Here is a 25,723-nt window from a genome sequence, read left to right on the forward strand (position 1 = left end):
CATGGTGCTTGGCAAGGCGGATACCTCCCCCCCGCCTTGGTCGCTAGAGCCAGGGGCTCGGTGCCCCTTCGCTCGCGGCTTTTCCGGGTGCGGCTACAGCCGTGGGAGAGGCGGAGCCTGCCCTCAACACGTTGCGGGCTTGCTCTTCGTAGCGGTGGGTGGGTGCCTCCCTCGGAAGAGCCACCGGCTCGTACAGCGCTCTCAGTTAAGAAGCGGCCCGGCTGAGTCTCCCAAAAGTGGCTACTAAAAGCAAGGAGCAGCAAGGGAAGTGGGAAGGGAATCACGTAACACAGCACTGCAGAACGGCCTCAAGGACCGTGACAAACCGATCCGGTGCTAGGCACCAAAACGTTGGTGGGGCGGATATTAAAAGCATCAACGGATTTGTGCGCGGCTAACGTTTCACAACACGAAACAAAAACGACACAGCTCTTTCTGAAGACAAGGTGGGCGGCTCTTAAAAGAGCCTTTGGGGTGTGTCGAGAGGGTCCGAGAGCTGCCTGCGCGCTTTAGCCGCCGAAGCCGTAGAGGGTGCGTCCCTGGCGCTTGAGGGCGTAGACCACGTCCATGGCCGTGACCGTCTTGCGCTTGGCGTGCTCGGTGTAGGTGACGGCGTCGCGGATCACGTTCTCCAGGAAGACCTTGAGCACGCCGCGCGTCTCCTCGTAGATGAGCCCCGAGATGCGCTTGACGCCGCCGCGCCGCGCCAGGCGCCGGATGGCCGGCTTGGTGATGCCCTGGATGTTGTCGCGCAGCACCTTGCGGTGCCGCTTGGCGCCCCCCTTGCCGAGCCCCTTCCCGCCCTTGCCTCTGCCAGACATGGCGCTGCTGCTGCTGCTGCTGCTGCCTGAGCCGAGCTGTGAGCGGCCCGGTTCCGCGCCGCGGCCTTTATAGCGCGGGAGCCGACCTGGTTGGAAACAGGGGCGGGCGCGAGGGGGGGGCGGTGCCGGCGACGCGTCCCCTCCTGCGGGCGGGGCGGGGCCTTCGCCCTCCTCCGCCGCTCTCGGGCACCTCCACGGGCCCCGCCGCGGCCCCGGCCCCGCCTCGGCCGCGCCCCCCCAAGCCCCGGCGGCTCCGGGCGGGGCGGTGGCGCTCGGGGGCCGAGCGCGCCCCCGAGGTCGGCGTGCTGCCTTCTCCGTGCCTCGGTGGACGCCCCAGTACGTCCCTGCGCAGGGAGCCGGTGGCGGTGGCGGCCCAACGGGGCGATTCGTCGGGCCCCGGGCTCGTCCCAGGACAGCGGCTCCGAGCGGTGCGGGAGCCCCGCTCCTCTGCCTCTGCCTGGCTTGTAGTCTTCTGCCATCTGCTGGGCGTGAGTTCATTTTCATCAATAGATTCCGAGACTTTTTAGATTTGATGAGAAAAGTTCTGCAGCATGTATTGAATTTTTTGGTTCTGCTGATCTTTTTTCGTAGTTATCATGAATATTTTGTTTATTACTTCATTTGTCTCCCTGCATCACAGCTTCTTCATTATTAACATATCTACCCTTGGGTGTAAATTACCCTGTAGCTCTTGAGTAAGTTTTATTTGTAAGACAGATTGCAGGTCTTACAGATTTTTGATTTCTTTTCTTCATTTGTGCATTGCAGAAAATCCTTGAACTTTTTATCTGTAGTTCTTTTGTAGTTCTTTTGTAGTTCTTTTATAAATTACAACTAATATATTTTGTAAAGAATTTATAAAAAGAATAGGCCAACTATAGCAAATATCCTTTTAAGTACCTGTGTAAATTCTGGATGCATTCCTTGCAGATTTTCTTAATGATCACTGTTCCCTGTTCTCTTAAATTATCTCCATTTTTACTTGTTCTTACAATACTCTTCTTAGCTTCACCTTCATAAATCATCAATATAGACTATTACTACAGAGACCAGAGAGGTTTTATTAGTGCAGAAATACTTTTAAATGAGGGTGAAAATATTATTTATAGGTTGCAAACACAAAGTCAACCTCTTGTGAAGACCAGAGTTGAAGACGTGAAACGTGATCATCAGATGTAAGATGAATGTCAAAAGGTTACACACAGAAGCAATAAACAGTAGAAATCACTTCAAAAGGTCTGCCTTCTCCTTTGTTCTTGTTTCTCTTCCCAAATTCTTTCAAATATTGGAGCCTTAGAAAGCAGTACTTCATGCACATCTTATTTCACACCTTTCTGAAATATATTTCCACACACTTATGTATCACCTTGCTACTTTTCCCTACTGTTTCCACTTCAGTATATGCTGAAGTATTCACCTGTGAATCTATTCATAAGTGCAAGGGTTAAAATATTCACAAAATAGCAAAGCAGCAGGGGGCCTATTTGAGATTACAGAAATCCACAGTCCCCTGAATTTTGGGGGATTATTCATGAATGCCAAGCTTCAAGAACTGGATGGAAGCTCTCTTGAAAGCTTTCTCTGATTCCAATGTCAGGTCTCATAGTTGTGGTTACTAGATTTTAAGTAAATAGTTCTTTTATGCAAATGATCATTTGAAGGTTTCATCAGTCACGGAGTTAAAGGAGAAGAGGAGCTTTAAGAATTATAGGACAAATTTCCATCTCTGTATCCTAGCAGAAGATCCAAATAACATTTTATGTTGATAGAGTAGAAAAATAAACTCTTAAGTTTTTATGTTGCAATTACATTTATTAATTTGTTTGTTTATTAAATAGTCAAACTAAAGCAGTGAACTAATAGGCATTGAACTAGAGAGGCACTCCTTTTAGTGTAGAAATACCTAGGCTTGGGCTGCAGTAGGCCGCAAAAGAGCTTGACCGATTATACCATAGAAGGAATTAGGCTTACTGGTATCAGTGGTGTTGGGGAACTCCATTTACTGCTTTTGCCACTTTTGGGAAAATAAAAGACATTCCAAGTGCATTAGGATTTTCCCCAAGCATCCTTGGCTTCCCTCACTACTATACTCAAACTTTGCTTGTGTCATAACTGGAGTTTCCAAAGGGCAATAACTACCAGCTGCCTGTGGGCAAGATGGCCCCATTCACGTCCTAACTCTGCAATTCTGGATGGAGCTCTAATCTGATATTTAGAAAAGTGCTCTAAGTCACCTCATTCTTCAGCCAGCTTAGGGAAACAGAGAACTGAAAAACAATTCTTTCTAGCCCATCCTTATTCCTAGACCTACACTGTTGAATAAGCAAAAATTGTTCCTTCTTATCATTTCCACTCTTGTGACGCTGTGTGAGATTCAGCTGCAGACGTTTGGTCTAATGCTTTATCAGAAACTGTTCTTGCTCCACGCAGGAGAAAGAGAAAAATTAGAAGTTCCAGCCCATTGGAGCAGCATGCAGCTTCTGTTTCCTCAGTAGCAATGTTTCAGTCCTCTGAGAGTGATAGTGAAAAAGGCTGGAAGGACAGGGAAGTAGGTTTCATCTGTATTTTAATAGCATTCCTGTGATTTAAAAATGGTAAGTTTTCCTGATAATAAGTCAAGTTCTGTTGTATGAAGAACAACGTGATTTTGAAATTTCCTTCAAATGTAGAATACAGGTTCTTTGGAACATTTTCTTGTGCATATCTCGCCATGAACTACAGCCAATAAGCCACAATTTATGGTGAAGTTTATTAAGAATCTTTCAAAGACTGATAAGGATGACAATATTGCTTACTGTAGAAGTCCAGAGAATTGACAGAAAGCTGGCATTTAATGTAATAAGTTTGAGCAGAAAGAAAGCAAGAAAGTGAGCAAGAAAGAAAAACAAACGTGTGCAAATGTTAATGAACTAGAGAGTTCTTAGCTCCTCTGTCTCTGCGAGGACTTGATATTCATTGTTACAATGGGGTCACTGCTACTAGTTTAGAAAAATCTTTTCCTCAGAGTGTCAGAACTGCTTACAAGACAGTCTTCAATAATGTCACTGAGGAACTTAATTCCCTGAATTTTAAGAAATAACCACCAGATAAAATGGGCATAAAAATTATTTTTCAGTTTCTGTGTTCATACAATACGCAATACTGCAGCCTCATACCTAGCATTTCTGTCTTGCTTGTTATCACAGCCAGATCTTTCAAAAGACATATTTACCTTTGTTTTACAGGCTGATCTGCATTCTCTGGGACACCTCACATAGCCATGTATTTCTTCATTCATTTCACCTCCAAATACAGAAAAATAAAATAAAAAATACACATATTAAATTACTGAATAATTCAAGTCCATACCATGGTGTAGAGATTCCACATGATTTGCTTCTTGAGTGACTTTAAGAAAATACAATTATTAAAAAATGTTCAGAGGGGTCATACGATATTCCCATCTTTCATTTAGCAGGAGTTACTCTCAGGATATAGTTACTGTTATTTCTTAGAGACATGCAGTTTCATATAAACATGTGTAAATAGAAAAGAACATGACACTTCCTGAATGTAACATGGTGACTCAAGACAATGTATTTGTATATTTTCCCAGCCCCGGGCTTCTGGAATTCTATGCCGTACAGTCATTTGATTTACTTTGTTACAATTTCTTGTAGCCCTGGATAGATCTGCTATCTGAGTGGCTGATGATAGCCTACTATCTATTGCGTGAAACAGTTTTATCGCAGGCAGGCTGTTAAATGTTTCATATCAAAAAAAAAAAAAAAAAGGCAACATGCCATTATAAAGGAAGGGAAGATTTTGAAGGCTTGAAGGCAGAAACTGAGAATTCTTTTTGTTTGTTTGTTTGTTTGGATATGGAGCTGCCACTGTCGAGGAGAAAGAGACCTCTTGAAATGGTGTAAAAAGCTATCTTTCTTCTAAAAAGATCAAAGCGGCAAGTCATCGGATGCTGTCAGCAAAGCAATACACTTAACCATCAACGTTCCCTCATTAGAACAGGGAAATCAGTTCTGCATAATAAAGGGCCCTGATCGCACTCTCCAAGGAAAGGATTTGCAGCGTTACCTCACCAGGTAAAGCTCAGGTCAAATTTTCACTACGCCCCAGATTCTGCTTCTCAAGGAATGTTAATAATTTGCGATACACAGGACATACTTCTTACATTTTAAGATTAAAAGACGGTGTACTGCAATAGTAAGTATCCTGACTCGCGAATTCAGCAGACGGAGGCAGCTCCCCGTAGTGTGTATCGAAAGCACATTCCCAGGAACATCAGCCCTCAGAGAGGCGCAGCGGTGCGTTGCGCCGCTTCACACCCAGGCGGGCGCAATGTAACGCCGGCTTTCCCACACGCTGCTGGAGCGCCGACTTCTGCCAGACGCGGGGGCGGCCGGAGGGCCGCTGAGCTCCCGCACCCGCACGGGGGGCCCCGCTGCGTTACTTCCTCGGCGTTACCCCCGCTCCGCGCGGCGTCCGCCCCTTGGAACCGCTCCGGTGTTGGCCCTGCTCTGGAGGGGACCTCCCAGAGCGCGGGATGCCCCGCGGGCCGTGCCGGCGCGAAGCTGGGAGGGTTTTAACCTAAAAGACAAAGCCAAACTTTCCCTCGCCCTGGGTAGGAACGGCCCCGCGCGGTGGGGCCTCTCGAGTCGCTGGTCGCTCGCCTCTCCTCCTTCCAACAGGAAACGCTGGCAGCACCCGCGTCCCCCTCCCTGCCGCTGAGGAGCACGGGCGGAGAGTTTGGGAGGAGAAGGCGCCTGGGGGAGATGGCGGAAGGCGGCGGGGCCGGGCCGGGCCGCACCAATCAGCGCGCGCGGCGCTGCTATAAAGGGGGCGGCGGCAGCAGCCGCGCCATTGCTTCGCCGGCTCCGCAGGAGGAGGAATGGCTGAGACCGCTCCCGTCGCTGCGCCCGATGTCGCCGCCGTTCCTTCGGCTCCGGCCAAGGCAACCCCCGCCAAGAAGCCGAAGAAGGCGGCGGGCGGCTCCAAGGCGCGCAAGCCCGCGGGCCCCAGCGTCACCGAGCTGATCACCAAGGCCGTGGCCGCCTCCAAGGAGCGCAAGGGGCTCTCCCTCGCCGCGCTCAAGAAGGCGCTGGCTGCTGGTGGATACGATGTGGAAAAGAGTAACAGCCGCATCAAGCTGGGGCTCAAGAGCCTTGTCAGCAAGGGCACCCTGGTGCAGACCAAGGGCACCGGCGCCTCCGGCTCCTTCCGCCTCAGCAAGAAGCCCGGCGAGGTGAAGGAGAAGGCGCCCAAGAAGCGGGCGGCCGCGGCCAAGCCCAAGAAGCCGGCGGCCAAGAAGCCCGTCGGCGCCGCCAAGAAGCCGGCGGTGAGGAAGAGCCCCAAGAAAGCCAAGAAGCCGGCGGCTGCTGCCACCAAGAAGGCGGCCAAGAGCCCCAAGAAAGCGACCAAGGCTGCCAAGCCCAAAAAGGCAACGGCAGCGAAGAGTCCGGCGAAGGCGGTGAAGCCCAAAGCTGCCAAGCCCAAAGTGGCCAAGCCGAAAGCGGCTAAAGCAAAGAAGGCGGCGCCCAAGAAGAAGTAAACGGTCCTGAAAAACTCCCGTCTGCCTTGCAGACAACAACCCCAACGGCTCTTTTAAGAGCCACCCAACTTTTCCGCAAAAGAGCTGAAACACTGTTTCTTACTTTTTTATATGTGGCTGTCAGTGGAACTCCCGCTCTCTGGCACTACTGTTGCTGGCAGTCCCTCAGATAACGGTGCACACAAGTGCTTCCGCGTCCTTGTTCTCCGCGGGCGGCTCCGGCAGAGCGCGGCACCGCTCGCTGCAGCCCGGCGCTGTGCGAAAAGCTCCAGGGCAGCCGCGGGAAGCCCCCCGGGTGCGATCCCGGACACGCTGGGCTTCGGGCAGCGCTCACCGACCCGGCCGGTGGCGGGAGGCAGCTCTCGCAGCCGCTGCTCCCTCCCTCATCAGCCCGGGCACTGCGCCGGGGGGGGTCCGCGCTCGGGGCCGCTCCCGCCCGCGCCCCTGGATCCGTGCCGGTTTCGAAAAGCCCGCGCTGCTCGTAGATTGGCTGCGCCTCTCGGGCTTTTCTGGTGCACGGGAGTTTTCGGGTTAAACAGACGTCCCGTCTCTAATCCGACAGGCGGGGACTTAGGTTCTTCCCTCGGAGGAAGAGGTTTATGAGTTTCCTGCTACGAGCCTGCCTCACCGCTGCGGGCTTTTTCACTCCCAGTCTAATTCTGCCCCCCCTGGAAGTCGTAGGGTGGGGGGGCTCCGCGCGGCAAGGGGATGTTCCGTGCCGCCCCTTGAGCTGCCCGTATCCCCGCTGTCCGGTTGAGGTATTTGTCCCTTAGAGCCGCTAGGCTCAGTCCTTGGCCGGGAGCCAGGGGCTCGTTTCGCCAGGGGAGGCGGCTCCGGGCGCTGTCGGAACCTGCGGGGGGGTTGGAGCGTCCCTCGCCTGCCCCCCAACATCTCCCCCCTCCCCCCCCTTCTGCAGCCGCCGCCTCCTCCCGGCGATTTGACCGTGCCCTCCTCCCGCTGCCTTTACCGCATTCAAGGGATGTTTTCCCTCTCCTTAGCGGTGGCTGGGTGCTTGGTGGCAGGAGAAAGGAAAAGGGACGGGACGGGAAAGCTGTTTCCTCGCTTCTAGTCATGGCTCTGGTATCAGCGTTTCCCCAGCAGAAGGAAGAAGGAAGAATTTCGTAGAATTATCTGCTCAGCTCTCAACAAAAACGGTTGATCTCAAGTCAGTAGCTCGTAAATCCGAAGCGATTACCCCAAAACGGGGTCCCTGCAGTTTAGAGAAGAAATTGAGACCTGATTACCGTGTTGTTGAAAAAACCAATAAGTAAACGTTCTAAGTCCCTGTGCTACAAGGGAATGAATACAAAACAGACCCTTCCCTATTTGTGGTTGCGGAAGGTGTCTTAAAATAAAGACATTTTCCTGAAACGCTTCTCTTATGCTTCTTTTGCATGTCCACCTAGAATACGGCTGACATTTTGGCCCTTGTTTGAAATTGCCTCTTCCTCTACATAACGTACAAACCTGCATGCACATCACTTATTTTTTTTTTTTCTTCCCCTAAGATTCTCGGGCCACGTCCCTGCACCCTGACAGCTCAAATTCTTGAGCTGAGATGCATCTGCCTCTGGAGTGGAGGTGTGCCTAACACGCTCTTGTGGTTACCGTAAGTGAAGGCTGTCGGGTGTCACACCAACTAATTTTTAGAGAGTTTCACCCTACTGCTGACACTGACCCGATGAGACTGGGTCCGATGCGATTCTCCAGCTGCCTACACCGGGTCAAAAAGGAGTGGAATTTGGCTGGGTACGGTCAAACAAAAAGCTGTGCAGTGAGAGAGAATGGGGGCAGTGGTGGTGGGAAGAAGCATGTGAAATCAAAGGCCGAAAATGTATATTGTTCATAGATTAATGTGAGGTGCTATCTTTATGGAAGGATACATTTTATGAAGCCTCTCAGCTTGAAGGGAGGGGGGAATAAAAAAACGTCCATGAGAGGGCAGCAAACACTCGATAATGGAAACATCTTTTTCACATGATCCTTTTCAGCTTGAAAGCCAGCTACTTAATGTCGGTCGCCGAGATCTTTGTTAAATACTGCTTGCAACAGTAATACCGCAGCAGATTTTCCACCCCAAAAGAAAGCAAAGTAAGAAGTGAATACCCTCCCCCTAAGGATAAAAACACCTTGCTTTTTAGGTGTTTAAACTACCATAGGAATGGAAAATATTATGCAAGTATTTGTCTAAAGAAAACATTTACTCATAAAAAATAATAAAATGCAGTAAATAAGATTAAAATCGTTTAACATACATTTTTTGTTGTTAGACTTTCATTGAACCAACGTTCAGAAAAGGCAGGAAATAGAGATTAGAAAGAAATTCAAGGAGGAGGAAAAAATTCTTAGAAATGTTATTGGACAGATTTTGCTGCAAGACACTCCATTAAAAAACCCCGAGGAGCAGCTTTTTAAAATACTACATCCATATATAAGAATCAATGCTACTGGAAAATTAATCGACGAGGTTAAATTCCAGTACAAAATACGTACCCATATTTTAAAATAAAAATTATAGGTGAAAGAGAAATTTCAGAGTTGCAGTAACCAGGATACCCTTATATTACAGAGATTTTAGTTCCAACTGAGCGTGACATAGCAGATTTAGGGGGGAAAAAAAAAGAGGAAAAATAGAAACTTCTACAGGTATATCTTACCCGATACCTTTTTAATCTGGGAAAAAAAAAAAAAAAAAAAAAAAAAAAAAAAAAAAAAAAAAAAAAGACCACACACCAAAAATGCGAACGTAGCGTCAAAAGCTTGAGCCCCAGGAAGGACAAGTCTCCCGAACCCCTCATTTTTGTGCTACCGGGCCTCGCTAAAGCCACGGCAGGGAGATTCGGCGGGAGCGAACCCCAGGCTCCGCCCCTTGCCGGCGAAGTCCCCAACCAGGTCGGCTCCCGCGCTATAAAGGCCGCGGCGCGGCACCGGGCCGCTCACAGCTCGGCTCAGGCAGCAGCAACAGCAGCAGCAGCAGTAGCGCCATGTCCGGCAGAGGCAAGGGCGGGAAGGGGCTCGGCAAGGGGGGCGCCAAGCGGCACCGCAAGGTGCTGCGCGACAACATCCAGGGCATCACCAAGCCGGCCATCCGGCGCCTGGCGCGGCGCGGCGGCGTCAAGCGCATCTCGGGGCTCATCTACGAGGAGACGCGCGGCGTGCTCAAGGTCTTCCTGGAGAACGTGATCCGCGACGCCGTCACCTACACCGAGCACGCCAAGCGCAAGACGGTCACGGCCATGGACGTGGTCTACGCCCTCAAGCGCCAGGGACGCACCCTCTACGGCTTCGGCGGCTAAAGCGCGCAGGCAGCTCTCGGACCCTCTCGACACACCCCAAAGGCTCTTTTAAGAGCCGCCCACCTTGTCTTCAGAAAGAGCTGTGACATTGCGTGTGTTGTTTGAAAGGGCCGTCTGCTGAAGTTTCTGTCTCTTAGTAGAGTCTTTGTATTGTTAGTTACTGTTTCCTAAGAGCTTATGGTAATGGTGGTTTCATGTTTTCCCTTCCCAATATTAATTACAAAGTTGCTTGTGTTGTGTAAAAGATTCTTTCTTCGGATTTTTAATTCCCCTGTGAATGCTGAGCACGCCGCTAAAACTTAGTGTGCTTTGTGACCAAAACAATGATTTCCTAATCACAAATTTTTCCTTTTCACAGAACTATGCGTAATCTGGAATACTATTCAATATATTAATACTTACAACCTTTTCTTATAGCTGAATACAGGTTATCTACATTTAGAGAAAAAGGGGAAACTCATGAAAAAAATGAAAATTCGTCCCATATGAATGTTACCTTTCTGATAATATTTCTAAATAAATTTTCTTAACTGTAATCTGGTCTCAGTTTCTTGTGAATTATTTTTAAGTCCCTTTCAAGTGTAGGTATTTAATACAGATTTTTTTTTAAAGTACTTTTTAAAAAATATATTAATTCAACTTTCTCCCTCGTGTATCTGACAACACATCTTAAAAAATAATCCCATTTCTTTAGTTATTTTATCAGAAGGATATTTGTCCACAGGCTCTTGTCATTATACGGCTCTCCTTCCCAACTGAGATGTCCAGGAAGTCTTAATGTTTTCTTCCTTTCATCATAGAGGAAGATTAAATGTAAAAAACAGATAAAACTTCTTTTATATTTATATAAAAATATTGGTTACAAATGTCCACTCACAAATGGGTGTCAATAGATGCTCATGGTCACTTCTGGGTTTCTTACAGATTAAGCTCTCACCAGTGGAGTAGAGCCAAAACAAATAAGTCTTTATTCCAAAGTGCTTTTTATTACACCAATATGTCCCTTGTCTAAAATTTCTCAGTCAAGATTTTAGCTGACAATGCTTATGATCTCACGTTACTTTTGTTACATCATTTACTTGTTGCTAAAGAAAGTTAACTGAAAAGACTCATCTTGATTGTTACAGCTCATAGCATAATGCAAATTTGTAGCTGTGGCAAGTATAGGATTTCTTAGGCGTTTCTCTCTGTTTGGGGAATTAGGGGATTTTTCTTTGAGGCTGTGGGGTTAGCGTGCCTGTTACTGTAAGAGGGGGATGTATAAAATAGTGTTAGTAGTAGTAGTATGATAATTATAATTATAATTATTCTGTAATCAGCTTACCAAAATAAACTATTAAACTACTTTATATAAAACTGCATCTTCTTCCAGCCTCCACACGGCTCTTAATCGGTCAGGAACCTGGGAGAGAGGGAAAGCCAGAGAAGCAAAAGCGACGTGAGCGCTGTGTCTGAAACGCGCCCCCTCCCCCCCCCCCCGCCTGGTTCGAACACGGAGGGCGCCGTAACTCGGGGGAAGGAGGGGAAGGGCAGGCAGCGGAGCATCCGCCTTCCTTGGGCCCGGGCCGGGATTCTCAAGGTACCCAATGGGGTTGGCGCTCCTCTCGTCCAATCAGCGATGGGCCGGCTCTATAAATAGCGGCGCTCCGCAACAGGCTGCAGTCTCCTGTTTGCAGAGGCGGCTGATCCATCAGTGGCGGGCGATGGCGCGCACGAAGCAGACGGCGCGTAAGTCGACGGGCGGGAAGGCGCCCCGCAAGCAGCTGGCCACCAAGGCGGCCCGCAAGAGCGCGCCGGCCACGGGCGGCGTGAAGAAGCCGCACCGCTACCGGCCCGGCACGGTGGCGCTGCGCGAGATCCGCCGCTACCAGAAGTCGACGGAGCTGCTGATCCGCAAGCTGCCCTTCCAGCGGCTGGTGCGCGAGATCGCGCAGGACTTCAAGACCGACCTGCGCTTCCAGAGCTCGGCCGTGATGGCGCTGCAGGAGGCGAGCGAGGCCTACCTGGTGGGGCTCTTCGAGGACACCAACTTGTGCGCCATCCACGCCAAGCGCGTCACCATCATGCCCAAGGACATCCAGCTCGCCCGCCGCATCCGCGGGGAGCGCGCCTGAGGCTCCTGCCCAGCCCTTCCCCCCTCTTCTGCTCCGGCAGAGGAGGCTGCACTCAGACCCAAAGGCTCTTTTAAGAGCCACTCCATGCACAATAAAAAGAGCTGTAGCACTGTTCTTAAATAGTTTTCAGAAATACTAACTTTAAATATTTATTTTTTCCAGACTGCGGCACTGGGTTTGACGCCCAGCCCCTCCAGATTCTTCTTCAGTTATTGCGCGTATAAAGATATGTATTTCCCGAGTATTTTGAGGTGCTGAGGATTTCTGTTTTATTAAGAGGTTTATAAAAATCTTAGAGCAAAGATTGTATATTCTTCCAATAATCAGCATATCTTACCTGTTTGAACTTGCACTTCCATATGCATTAATGAAAAGATAGGTACTCTTAAAGAGTTAAAAAATATTGAGCAGCATTAGAATTCTAGGATTAAATAGCAGGTAGCGGTAACGTAAATGTATGTATACATGGCTTTCTCAGTTAAGAACATCTCCGATATAAGGACTTGCTCAAATCTTCACTGACACATACACAGGCCTTGTATTAAGCTTTGGATTTGTAACAGAGAAATAGGAATTTCTCCTATTAATTTGAAAAACATTTTCCCCTCCTCCCTCGTTTGTGAAAGCTCCCATTCATTACCTGTGGTATGACACTAAACCTGGGATGGCACTGAACATGGGCTAGGAGCAAAGGGTGCTCCCCTGTCAGAGCAGTCACCTGATTCTAAGTGGTATTTGCACTTTCTCTTAGACATACTTGCTGTGCCTTACAGTCTCAGAGATAACACTCCAATGGATGAGAAAAGGAGATGGCAACAAACCCTGACTGTAGCAATCTGCCCAGAATGAGGTTGTGGATTCTTTCCTTCTTGTGCCCACCCCACCCCACCCCCACCCCCCAAATAACGAAAGTCCCCCAACACATTTATTATCTTCTTGTCCTTAGTTTGAAGTTAGGTTGTGAATGGAGTAGAGATGAAAAATTACCAAACGATAAATGGAATGGATGGAGGAGCTACTCTGTTTTTTGTTTTTTACGTGTTAGGAACAGAATGTGTGTGTATATATTTATATATATAACATAGATTTCATCCCTATTTATGTGTAAATAATGTAATAACGTTTCTAAAGTCATATTCAGTCAAAGAAAAAGAAACTCAAAGGATACAAAAGAATATATTGGCAGTTTTCGGAATTGAAGCTTTATGGTAAGTCATAACAAACATTTCTCTTTATCGTGCCATCATGAAGTGAGAAGAAATATTTAATTTACAATCTGGAAGTGAATAAAAGTTCCGTGTTCTCTCAAAATTCAGGTGACAAAAGCATAGCCTGACTTCTTATTTGTATTTCTGTTCTTCTAGAGCATATTTAACATTCACCAGAAGGAAAACAAACAAACAAAAATGCTGCACTGTTTTATTTCAAGTTCTGTCCTGCTAACTCATCATACCTACCTAGTCTTTTTGGAGCGATTTTGCTAGATACTGCAGATACATGACCTGGGAACACAGACAAGATATTAATTAATCATCAGTCAAGATGAAAATTTTCCACATCTGCTGTAGCAATTAGATTCCATGGGCTACTATCAGTGCAGGCTCCACACCGTGCCCAGGCATGGCACTTTACATAGGCAGCAGTGTCTGTTGCAGTAAGGTAATTTTTGTTCATACCATGATCTTCTCCTTCATTTAGATACATACATAACAAGGCTGCCTGTTTTGCCATTTTAACCTTTGCTAACCTCAAAGTGGTACTTTGCTACAAATTTAAGTCATTTCAGCAAAGAATCTCCTGCCAGCATGGAACAAGAAGAACAAACGGGATGTAGCCTATTGTCCAAAGCCTTAGAGTATAGTCGGATACATAGTTCCTTTTAAATTACAATTAATAATAATTCCTTTTAAATTACAATTATGGGCACAGTCTGTATGTTACTCTAGCCCAAGCAGTTCCATTTAATCAAATTTTCACCCCTTATTGTGCAAGTGTTAATGCACAAAAAGATAGAGTAGATTCTTTTATTTTTTTTTTAATCAATAGAATAGATCAGAACCTTAAAGAGTAAAACCAGATAGAATAATCCAGGTGGTTCTGAGACATAGGGAATTTGGAAAGAGAGGATGGTAGATGGATACTGTGTGAAGGATAAAGCATACATATATGTATATGTACATTCATGTCTACATATAAGATACGTATGTCTGTATGTATGTACTGCTACCCTACACGTGACCTTCACAGCAAAAAAAAGGATTGCTGTTTTCTAGTCTCTATCCCTTTCATATCTATAATAATGTTGATAATATTTCTTGTGTTGGGTGTTTTATGTCCTGTGTAGTGTTTCTGACACATGCCCTGTGAAACTTATCACAGAGTTCCCCAGATGCCATCCTCAAATAGCTAAATTTTCATTTCAGACCAATTTGGATGATAACATTTACAGCAGCTTATTGGATAGGCCGGACTGCGTGATCAAAGGCAGAGGAAAAGATGCCGTAAGAATCAAAATCACAGGAATCTGAATGTTTTATTTGTGAATGAAAAGAAATGGTGACTTCTCTGAGATGTTAAATAGAGACTGAAAGACTAGACAAGATAAACTGGGAAATGAAAGTGAACTACAGGCCAACTGTAATTTCCTGTATACAAAAATCTTGCACTAACTAAATTCTAGTAAATGTTGACCTCACATTGTATTCCTCTTCTGACTCTACCTTCTTTTTAGAATCAAATACAAACTCTTATCCTCAATTCTCAAAGCCGTTAAAGATGTTTCCTACAGGCCTCTAACAGAGCCTCAAAGGCTTGGCAGCTGCTTCCCCTCCCCTAGCTCTTTTGGTCCGAATGAACCACAAATATTTCCCCTGTGCCAGCGCTTCCTCTTTGCAAAGGGCAGGAGGGGGGTGGGGGGGTGGGAGAGGGGCCTGAAGAGGGGCGGGGGGCAACTACACTTCCCAGGAGCATCCTCCAGCTTCTCTTCCAGCTTCTAGTTTGTCTCTAGCTTGTCTCTAGCTTTCCCAGTCTCACTGTTTTCCAGTACTCCAGCCGGATTTCTCCAAGTCAGGCAAACAACATTGAGAATATAAAGAGCAAATAGATTCATTTGCTTGAATTTCCTATTAACCCTAACATAAGGATTTCTTTAGTAGCGTTTTTTATTCATGTGAAACTTAAGGAAGTAGGACTCTCAGATATCTTATTAAAGTCTTAAGTGACCGAGTATATTTGTATCAATTTCTTCAATTAAAAAAAAAAATGTAATGTTAATCATCGATATCCTAACACAGATCATGCCTTCCATGTTCCTTAAAAGTAGAAACCAGTTCAGGGGACAATAAAACTGCCAATCTTTTTACTTTTTTTTCTTTTTAATGAACAGTATAGTTCTCAACATTCTTAATGAGGAACTTATTTGCTGATTTTCTCAATTTCTTATTCAGTGTAGCTGAACAGATATATTTCCAAGCCCTTCAACTAAGACAGCACATAATGCTGTTTGCTTAAAAACCCAACGGGATACTCCTTAGAAACATTTATAAACGTTTTTCTCTCTCGACTGTTGGTAACGAACTGCAGAGTACAGGGTGGGGAAGCTAACTAAAAGGAAGGTTTAGGAGTACTTATAAAACAGTCCAAAATTTACAATACCTTCTAAGAAATCAAGAATTTTATCATATTCAAGTATCAGGTAAGGCAGCGTCACAGCTCTCTCGAGTGGTGAAGTGGTGGCTCTTAAAAGAGCCTTTAGGGTGCAGGGATGAAGTTGAGGATCAAGGGGCGGGAGGCTGGCGCAGGAGCCTCAGGCGCGCTCCCCGCGGATGCGGCGGGCGAGCTGGATGTCCTTGGGCATGATGGTGACGCGCTTGGCGTGGATGGCGCACAGGTTGGTGTCCTCGAAGAGCCCCACCAGGTAGGCCTCGCTCGCCTCCTGCAGCGCCATCACGGCCGAGCTCTGGAAGCGCAGGTCGGTCTTGAAGTCCTGCGCGATCTCGCGCACCAGCCGCTGGAAGGGCAGCTTGCGGATCAGCAGCTCCGTCGACTTCTGGTAGCGGCGGATCTCGCGCAGCGCCACCGTGCCGGGCCGGTAGCGGTGCGGCTTCTTCACGCCGCCCGTGGCCGGCGCGCTCTTGCGGGCCGCCTTGGTGGCCAGCTGCTTGCGGGGCGCCTTCCCGCCCGTCGACTTACGCGCCGTCTGCTTCGTGCGCGCCATCGCCCGCCACTGATGGATCAGCCGCCGCTGCCAAGGGGAGCCTTGCGACGAGAGCGCTGCGGCTCCGCGGCCGCTCTTATAGCGTGCCCCCGCTCCTCGATTGGCTGGCAGGAATGTTCCGGTCCCATTGGGTGCTTTCAAATTCAAAAAGCCCGCCTCGGAAGCGCGCCTCTTCGCTAACCGCCCAGCGGCGCCTGCCCTCCCCCTCCTCGGACTCGCCGCTGCTGCTTTCAGCTGCATCTGTTCCTTGCGGAAGGAGATCTCCGCGTTCGATCTCCAAAATGGAGACCTGTAGCGGTCTGCGGGAAAGAAGTTGTTACGCTTTCTCCAGGGCATGGGCGATTCACGTTCCTTTTCTTTCAATTCACTTGGAACCGAGCTCTGAACATTAAGCGTGCCGCAGATTTTCCTTAACAGGAATCCTTGTAACAGATCCTTTCTCACAAAGAGAACTTAGTCCTTAGCTAGTATAAATTAATACTGCGTCGTGTGTGCTAGATGCCTTCCAACCGATATAAACTGTAATTGAAGATGCTCTAATCCAAGGAATGAGGTTTTGAACACACGGAATTTCTCTTAGCACAGAGATTACTATGAAGCTTGCTATAATAATCACGCTTATTTCTGTGCTACATTCCCCAGCCGAGAGAGATCCTGAAACAGGGAGGGTTTTTCGGGTGAAATGAAGAGCGGTGATGAAAACTGGATGCGCGGAACTGCTCAGGCATTGCATTGAAAGAAGAGACTTGAGAAGTTTTAAAACACTGGACATACAGAGCGTTTGGGGACGATTTCTCAAAAATACGTTCGGACACTTGGGGTCATTCCAGTATTTGCAAGTTTATGAGGTGTTCAGTGGACGAGCAGCTGTAGGTATATGTCCCCTCCCCCTCCTCCAGCACCCCTCTCCCCCCCCAGCACACTTCCATTTGCTGTAAGGCAACGCAGGGAGCACGGTGATTTAAATATAAATAGCTGCCTACATCCGCTCTTTGTTTACTCAGCGTTTGAGAACAACTGCCCTGCACAGGAGGCCTCTGCTAGGCGGCGCAGAGCTGCCCCCAGGCTAGTTCAACAGCTCCAGCCTGGAGCAGTAAGTTCAGGGGGTTTCCCTTTGATATTCGATGTATTTTTCGGAAAATAAGCCAATCCTAACCTTAAGATTTCCGTTACACAGATGAAAGGGAAATCAATTACACTGTATATTCTCTTGCCCACTTCAGAATTAACTTGCTTATTATGAAAATAACCAATAATTGGGTCCTTAAGTATGTCTCACTTTAGGCTGCTTAGCAGATAAATTATGAATTAAAATAGGAACTTCTAACAAAATCTAGATGCATGGAACTCTCTTTTACTACGTCTAAAGCAACACAGCTCTTCTCAGGAATAGGTGGGCGGCTCTTAAAAGAGCCTTTGGGGTGTGTCGAGAGGGTCCGAGAGCTGCCTACGCGCTTTAGCCGCCGAAGCCGTAGAGGGTGCGTCCCTGGCGCTTGAGGGCGTAGACCACGTCCATGGCCGTGACCGTCTTGCGCTTGGCGTGCTCGGTGTAGGTGACGGCGTCGCGGATCACGTTCTCCAGGAAGACCTTGAGCACGCCGCGCGTCTCCTCGTAGATGAGCCCCGAGATGCGCTTGACGCCGCCGCGCCGCGCCAGGCGCCGGATGGCCGGCTTGGTGATGCCCTGGATGTTGTCGCGCAGCACCTTGCGGTGCCGCTTGGCACCCCCCTTGCCGAGCCCCTTCCCGCCCTTGCCTCTGCCGGACATGGCGCTGCTGCTGCTGCTGCTGCTGTTGCTGCTGCCTGAGCCGAGCAGTGAGCGGCCCGGTGCCGCGCCGCGGCCTTTATAGCGCGGGAGCCGACCTGGTTGGGGACTGCGCCGGCAAGGGGCGGGGTTCCCGCCTTTTTTGCTTTCTATTCTCTCTCACTGACTGAGGTTTAAGTTACTTTGAGCTATTAATTTCTTCCTGTTGTTCGTTTACTGGTTTATTTTGTTTATATTTACAGATTGATGAACTTTTCCTCAAAAGTTTTAATGTTTTGATATCATGCCTGACTGGCTTTGTACTTCGGAGGATTTTTCACAATATTTGTGCTGACAGATTTTCTGATACATTGCTTTTGCCTTTTGGTTTCCAGCTCTTGTTTCTAAAAAGGTGACTGTGATACTCTTTCCCCATTGTTACATAAGTAAGTTTCAGTCTATATACACACATTAACCAGAAGACAGAATTGAATCTATTTATTTATTTATTTATACTTATAGTAGGTGATCACCTTTATTTATTTTGCTTATTTGCACTTACTAATTTGAGCACTTTTTTCTTATCTTTTATCATATTTTCATTATTACTACTAAGCTGAATTTCTTCTTCTTCTTTTTTTCTTTTTTTTTTCTATCTAACATGCATTACCGCAGGAAAGCAGTATACTAAAAAACAGAGGAATTATCTTTGTTTTTTCTGTCTTCCTATGTGAACCACCCCTCACTGAAACCTTCTAATCAACTGCTACACTACACCTAGTAGAAGCATTCACAGTTTTTCTCTAAGCTGTACCAACTCTGCTTGCTGTTCCAGAGGTACCAAGTAATGTTAGATATAGTGGTATAATCTACATTCCTGTAGATTTGCTGTGGTCTTATTAATACCTCCTTTCTCTAATTGGGAGGAGTTAACAGGCAATGTAAGTACAATACTGGGGCTTTAAAAATATTAAAAAAAAATAAAAATGTATATATGTATTCATTATTATGATTGCAAGTATTATACTTGCTTCAGTTCCTGTCAAGACACAAAACACTAAACAAGCTTGGGCATTTTCTGCCGTTACTAACCTAAAGGAAGATTCCAGTACCGTGTAAGGTTTTTGTTTGTTTGATAGGTCATACTGTCTTTATTTCATTTAGTAGTACCTTGCTAGCAACAGAACACATTTCAGAAGTCTTTCACTTCTGCTCCCCAACATTAGCCAATACTTAGTAGTGACAGTGCTCTTGCAAGAGCATTTAACATTTTTTTAATGTTTTGTACAAATGCATACTAAGGAAAGATTCACAACAAGATGGAATCAAGACTGATTTAATTCTGTGAGACAGAAGCAAATGACTCTGGTGTGTTGACAACACTTGCTATCTATGCATGTGATAGGTACTCTGGATTTTTTGGTTTCCATTTGTAAGATTTTGACTGCTACACTTATATTCTGTTTGTGTTGTTGTTTGTTTTTTGTTGTTTTTTTTTTTCACCCTCCAGTTAACTAATGTAGTTTTTCATATGTGTTTCGCACTATTTGATAGGGCTGGAGGGTTTTATGTATGCATTGATAACTTCAGAGTAAGTAATTAGAATACACAGTTTTTAATTTAATCCTGACCTTAAAAATAAAACTAATATCATTAGTGAAATGGAAAAATCATTTCAAGCATCAGCTCTTAGATCAATATTAGGAAAAGGAAAAAAAAGTTAGACTTCCTATGGTATGAATACATACAAATAAACTTCTAGAAAAGTGTCTGTAGTTTTCAAACTAGTAGTTGTGAATGTGTAGTCCCAAAGCTGGAAGAAAAAAAAACAAACACACACAAAAAAACAACACAACAAACAAGGAAACCTTGAAGAAAATAGGAAGGCCTGTAGCTTGTGGGTCAAACTACAGGGACAAAGGGTAGGGCCAGGGCCAGTTATCCAGGCTCTGTTAAGATAGGAAGTGGGACCAGGAAGAGAATCTCTTTTTGTTCATGTTCCGTTTACAACATTGGATTTGTTAAACTGGAAACACTCTGTCGGGCCTTATAGGGAGAATCCAACAGAAATGTACCAGTTGTTATAAAGTATTATGATTTCTCATAACCCTAACTGGGTGGATATGCAAGCCCCGTTAAATACATTGCTGACTGTAGAAAAAAAAGAGAATAGTTGTAGAAAAAGCTCAGGCAGAAACAAAGAACTTGTACCTGAGAGAGGATGCAGAAGAACTATTACCTGTTACAAAAGATCCTAAGTGGGACCCAAATACTAGCAGGGGTCAGCGATTAATAGAACAATATCGGCAATTAATCCTATATGATCAACAAAGTCTATAAGGTTTATAACAACTGGGAAGCAAAGAAAGACAGGGAGAGAATAGAAGTACAGGCATCACTGATAGCAGTGGTCATGAGAGACAGAGGTAGGGGTAGGGGTGAACAAGAGGAATTTTCAGGGAGGCAAGGGCAAGAGAAGGCGAGGAAGGCACAGTGAAAAACTCACTTGGGCCACAACCAGTGTGCTATCTGCAGGAAGGAGGGGCACTGGAAGAAAGACTGTCTGCTGAGGAAGAAAAAGAAAACATCAGGCAGTGAAAAACAGGAGCAGGCTTTGATTATGCTAGAGGACCCAGACTGAAGGAGACCAGGGGATGAATTTCCAATTTCCCCAGCAGATCCCCTGGTTCCAGTTAAGCTAGGGGGGGAAATAATTGATTTTCTTTTAGACACTGGAGCAACTCATCCAGTAATAACAGATTGCAAAGGACCCTTAAATAAAACAAAAGTTCCAATTATAGGAGTGACTGGGAAATGGACTTTAAAACCCCTTTTACAGCCTATGGATTGTGAGATGGAGGGAAGGTTTTGACACACCAGTTCTTATATATGCCTGAATGTCCTCTCCCTTTGTTGGGAAGAGATCTGCTGTGCAAACTGCATGCACAAGTAACCTTCTCCACAAACGTGATAACAGTTAAAATTCCATCTGAGAATTCATGGAAGGCATAAATTTGTTTATTGACAGAACCAAAGGCAGAGAAAAGGCTACAGATCCCTGAAGAGGTGTTGAATGCAGTGAATCCTGTTGTATGGGCAGGAAAACAGCCTGGGAGAGTGAAAAACACACTTCTAGTTTGGACTGAGCTTTAACCAGGAGCTGTACCTGTATGGGTGCCACAATATCCGATTAGCCTTACAGCACGGAAGGGGCTGGAGCCTCTGATAAACAGTATCTTATCTTATGGACTAATCCACGAATGCCAATCTAGCTTTAACACCCCAATACTGCCAGTAAAAAAAAAAAAAAAAAAAAAAAAAAAAAGGCAGTGAATACAGATTTGTGCAAGATTTGTGAGCTATAAACAAAATAACCAGACATCCACCCTGTATTGCAAAACCCATATACCCTTATACCCATATACCTAACAACACTATCTGAAAAAGATTTTTATTTCACAATATTGGATCTTAAAGATGCCTTCTTTTGTATACGCCTGGAGCCTGATAGCCAGACTACATTTGCTTTTGAACGGGAAAATCCCACAACAGGAAAAATGACTCAAATACGTTGGACTGTACTACCACAAGAACTCAAGAATAGCCCCACATTATTTGGGACCACCTTAGGGGCAGATTTAAATAATTGGCAAAGCAAGAATGAAGGAACACACTTTGGTGCTGATGCCACGGTAGATAGTCTGAAACGCTTTTCAGTTTGGACCAAAAATTCAAACTATAGCAAACCAAAAAATGTCCTGTATGCTGTGCTAACAACCCCAAGATTCAGCCAAAACAACCACCAGACAAGAAAAAGAATGAAGTCTGGGGTGCAAAAGCTGGGAAAAAACAAGGGCACCTTGAAGAAAATGGGGAGACCTGCAGCCTGTGTAGTGTTTCTACAGGTTACGAGCCTTCGGAGGCCCGGGTAAGACTGTTTGTGCTAGAATTACAAAAACACACTTTATAGGGTGTTTCTCACACACAACAACAATAACAGCTCTCAGGACTGAAGTTCATGGTCAGACTAGCATGCCTCTGGAGTAGTGAATCTCCTTGTAAGGAGAAGGCTTCCACGGGCCTTGTCCCCATCGCACCATACACCAGCTGCAGGCTAGCTGAAATATAGAGGTCCCTCTTTCCCATGTCACTACACTATATAATAGCCTAGTGGGTAGTATTGGTGATAGAAGGACGGTTGGACTAGATGATCTTGTAGGTCGTTTCCAACCTTGTGTTTCTATGATTCTATGATTCTACAGTCTTAGGAGATGTCCACTTGTGATTACAGCCTGGCAATTCCCCCAGGCTACCTAGGCATGGGCTGGTGCTGGCAGGTTAACTGAATAGCTGGTGTAGCTGAATACCTCTATGAAGAAAGGCTGGAGGAGCTCCTCGACCAGTACTGGGGAGTTGGGAAGATATTAGCGTACCTAGTTCCTCACATGAAGCTGTTTTAGGAAACAGCAGAGAAGGGACGGGACAATAAGTTGAGACTGGGGACAGGTTACAACCTTACCCATCCATGTTGTCCTCCCTGGGCTCTGGGCTTCTTCCAAGAAGAAAACAAAGGATTGAGCCCAGTCAGATCTCACCAACAGTTGCTTCAAGTGGTTTTCCAGGAGCAGGGTGGTCGATGGAGGTCAAAGCTCTGGAGCACACCATGCATATCTGTTCCTACATTCGGGTGAGGGGCAGCCAACCACCTGCTCAACAACTCTGCTGATATTTAACTGCTTCTCTTAAATTCTTACTTTGCTTTCTAAACTGGCATTTGAAGCAGCACAGGTCTCCTGATATATTGACCATTGTTTAAACTAGAGAAACCTTTCATTAATACATTGTAAGCATGAAGTTTCCTACATAGCAGAGACTGTTAAATTTTTTCCCTTGCCTGGGATCCTGCAGAGCTGCACTGGGCAGTAAGTTTTCTTGCTGAACTCTGCCAACTCCTATGCAGTTGTAAATACTTAAAAGCAGCTAAAGTACTGTTCAATCCTAGCAGTCATTCTGGGGCATAGTTTTCCAAGAAATGAATCTACTGTAGGCATGCCTATAGAAATGTCTTGAATTTTGTCTTGGGCTGTCTGTTTTTGGAGGAAGCTAAGTCTGTAAAATGGTGGTATGCATCGTGTCAGTGTCTCCAGACACTACTGCTGTGCTTTTGTCTTTGTCTCTTTAATATTTTGGTTGGAAACCCAGATGTGCTTGGTGGGTGTGTTTTTTTTTGCCTTTTTTTTTTTTTTTTTGAAACCCCAGCTGCTTACAGAATGTTATTTATTCTTAAGCTCTGGACACAGCAATGGACTTCCCTTTAAGCACCCAGTCACCCAGTACTTGGGAAAGATGACCCTAAGCCCCAGGTCCTTTGCAGGAGGGCTCAAGCCAGTCATTTCCCAGACCATGCTGATGCAAGTATCTGTTCTGCTTTGCATTTTTTTTGACAAACTGCATGAAATTTATCTTGGCCCAATCTTCAAGTTTATTAAAGTCCCTTGGAACCAAATATCTTACTTTTGTCTCTCTACCCTCCACCTAACTTAGCGTCTATCACACAAGCTATGGGAACATTCTGTCTTGTCATCCAGGTTATTACTGAAAACACCAAATTATACCAAGTATTAGGCCCTGGGAATTTCTTCTCCTTTATGAGTGTCCACAGACATTGAGTTGTTAACTGCAGTGCTTTGACCCCATGCTACAGCCAATTTTCAAACATCTAATGGCCTGCTGATCCTGCCCATACTCCCTCAGATCCCAAACGAAAATGCTGTGGAAGATTGTTCCAAAAATGTTACTAATTGCAAAGTGTAGTGCACTCTTCCCTTGCACACACAGATTTTCTCTGATCTATAATTCTGTGCTAATCACCAGTATCTAGACATCAACATTTATTTGTTGCCCTCCACCCATTATCAACAGTTAATTGTACCCCTTTTATTTCTGACAGTTGCTCAGTGTCACTGATTCTTGGACACTTCACAGTCCTCCCAAGCTACATTTTCCAGTGTGTCACTCTGTATTAGAAATTATTTCCTTTTATCTAATTTGCTGCAGCAAATAACATTGTATTGTATTTCCCACAATGTACACTCAGCAAAGATAATGCCCCTCCTCTTAATATTTTAGGTGTGCAAGAAGGAATTTCAGGTTTTCAGCCTTCTCTTTGAGACAGGCACCTGCAATTGTATGTGCCTTTCTATAAGAGAATACTTCTTAGACTTCTGATAGTTACTGTTGCTTTCTTTTGTGTTTTTTATTATTTTTTCCCTTATTTTCCACTTCTTATTCCCTGATGTTCTGTACTAAAAGTTAGGCATAAAATACACAATGAGATTATACCAGTCCTGACTACAGCGGAAGATCTTCTTCATCTGTGATGCAGATACAATCATTGTATACTCACTACACATATCGTGTTTTATCCTTAATACCTAATAAAATAGTTGGTTCATTGTCAAGTTACAAATACATAACTTCAGGTTATGGGTATAACCTAAAGATACAGATCTACTCAGGTACTAGTCAACTACTATTGCCCAATATTTATAAAACTGATATATTTTTTTCCAAGTGAATTTCGCATTTGGGAAGACAGTGTCTCCAATTTATAAGAATTTTTTCACTTCATGACCTGTACCACATCATTCTAGCATTTTTTAGCTTGTTGACATCCATAACACCTCTAGTTGTGCACTGTAGACTATAATTCAAATCAATAATAAAATTATACCAGGCCTAGGATAGACCCTTGCAGGAGTCTTTTTGACACAGCATTTTAATTTCATAAATGACAATCATAAGTATTCAAATATAAATTTGTACCCACTGCATGTACGTGTTTGTTTTGTATTAGACAAAGTTGTCCTGATTAGTAGTTTCACTTATAATATTTTTTGTGCTTACAAAAACTTCCAAAATTGAGTAAAATTGAAATGGAGGGAAAATCTGTAATATATTAGGCAGTGATTGAGAAATATTCCATCCTCTACTGAGAATCTTTCTAAAGTTAATTTTGGAGCAGAGCAGGTTTATATCTTCCTTGAATTTGGCTGACCTGGTAACTAGTACAACTCGATGTCAATGAGTTATTCCTATCCCAAGGTATGTAGCCCCGCAGCTTAGCTCTTGCCCATGCTCTTTAGGGATCATAAGAGTAAGAGTGGTCAACTAGGTAAGGAACAGAACTGAGTATTATCACAGGTGAGCTTCCTATTTCCCTTCACTCAGCATGAAAGGTTAAAACTACGTTTGATATCTTACGAAATGGCACCTAAGAACATGCACAACCTCACTGCCACTGAAGAGGTAAGAATTAGATTTTCTATATTGATGACCTAGTTTCGGTTTACATCTCTGACACCAAAATTAATATTTGCAATGTGACTCACACACAAACACACAAAAAGGCACTGTTTTGTGCATCTGGGAAAATAGCATCAGGCATAGTCTCAGCTACCTTTTTTTTTTCCCCCTCTCCAGGCACTTAATGAGAGCTATGAATAGGGTTACATTTCCACACTTTTGTATATAGGCCCCTAGTATTTTTTCTTGCCTTTATTTACCTGCTTCATCTCTTTCTTCTACAGAAAACAAGACAAAAGTATTAATAGTAATTTTCAGTGTCCGTGAAGGGAGGATAGAAATAAAATGTGGTTATGTGAGGATTTCTGTTCCACAGGCTTTCAAAAGTCAAAAAGGACACATTGATGACTTACTGTTGTTTTCCAGGCAGACAAGGAGATTTTGGGGCTTTGTTCATGAAAAGATACAACCTTGTTTTATTTTCTGTTTAGCAAATATTCAGCAATGATGGCAGATAGGGGAGTCACCTCTCCCTAGACTGGCTTTGTTGATTTTCTTTTGTCTACTCACATGAAAGATAGAGGTGCTGAGTAGGAGAAAAACAGAACCTGCACTAGATCCCTGTTAGATATTCCAATCACCTTATTTTTTCTGAGTTATTGCCTTTCTTGTACCAACCTTT

General features: G+C 45.3%; 4 protein-coding genes across 4 annotated transcripts; 3 read left to right on the forward strand and 1 right to left on the reverse strand.

The window, feature by feature from the left end:
- Positions 1-389: 389 nt before the first annotated feature.
- LOC121069504 lies at positions 390-17,775 on the reverse strand. Its single transcript, XM_040555779.1, has 3 exons — positions 17,475-17,775; positions 15,664-16,033; positions 390-837 (listed from the first exon to the last, which is right to left on the reverse strand). Exons 1-3 carry the CDS (start codon positions 17,758-17,760, stop codon positions 510-512), a joined length of 984 nt encoding a protein of 327 aa, XP_040411713.1. The 5' UTR covers positions 17,761-17,775; the 3' UTR covers positions 390-509.
- LOC121069346 (histone H1.03) lies at positions 5,684-8,406 on the forward strand. Its single transcript, XM_040555453.1, has one exon. The coding sequence runs from the start codon at positions 5,707-5,709 to the stop codon at positions 6,364-6,366; it is 660 nt and encodes a 219-aa protein (XP_040411387.1). The 5' UTR covers positions 5,684-5,706; the 3' UTR covers positions 6,367-8,406.
- On the forward strand, positions 9,297-10,195 carry LOC121069480 (histone H4). The gene has a single exon (XM_040555736.1). It carries the CDS (start codon positions 9,351-9,353, stop codon positions 9,660-9,662), a length of 312 nt encoding a protein of 103 aa, XP_040411670.1. The 5' UTR covers positions 9,297-9,350; the 3' UTR covers positions 9,663-10,195.
- LOC121069400 (histone H3) lies at positions 11,320-11,888 on the forward strand. Its single transcript, XM_040555553.1, has one exon. The coding sequence runs from the start codon at positions 11,366-11,368 to the stop codon at positions 11,774-11,776; it is 411 nt and encodes a 136-aa protein (XP_040411487.1). The 5' UTR covers positions 11,320-11,365; the 3' UTR covers positions 11,777-11,888.
- Positions 17,776-25,723: the final 7,948 nt, after the last annotated feature.

Source organism: Cygnus olor, chromosome 1 (assembly GCF_009769625.2).
Source record: "Cygnus olor isolate bCygOlo1 chromosome 1, bCygOlo1.pri.v2, whole genome shotgun sequence".
NCBI classification, from domain to species: Eukaryota; Metazoa; Chordata; class Aves; order Anseriformes; family Anatidae; genus Cygnus; species Cygnus olor.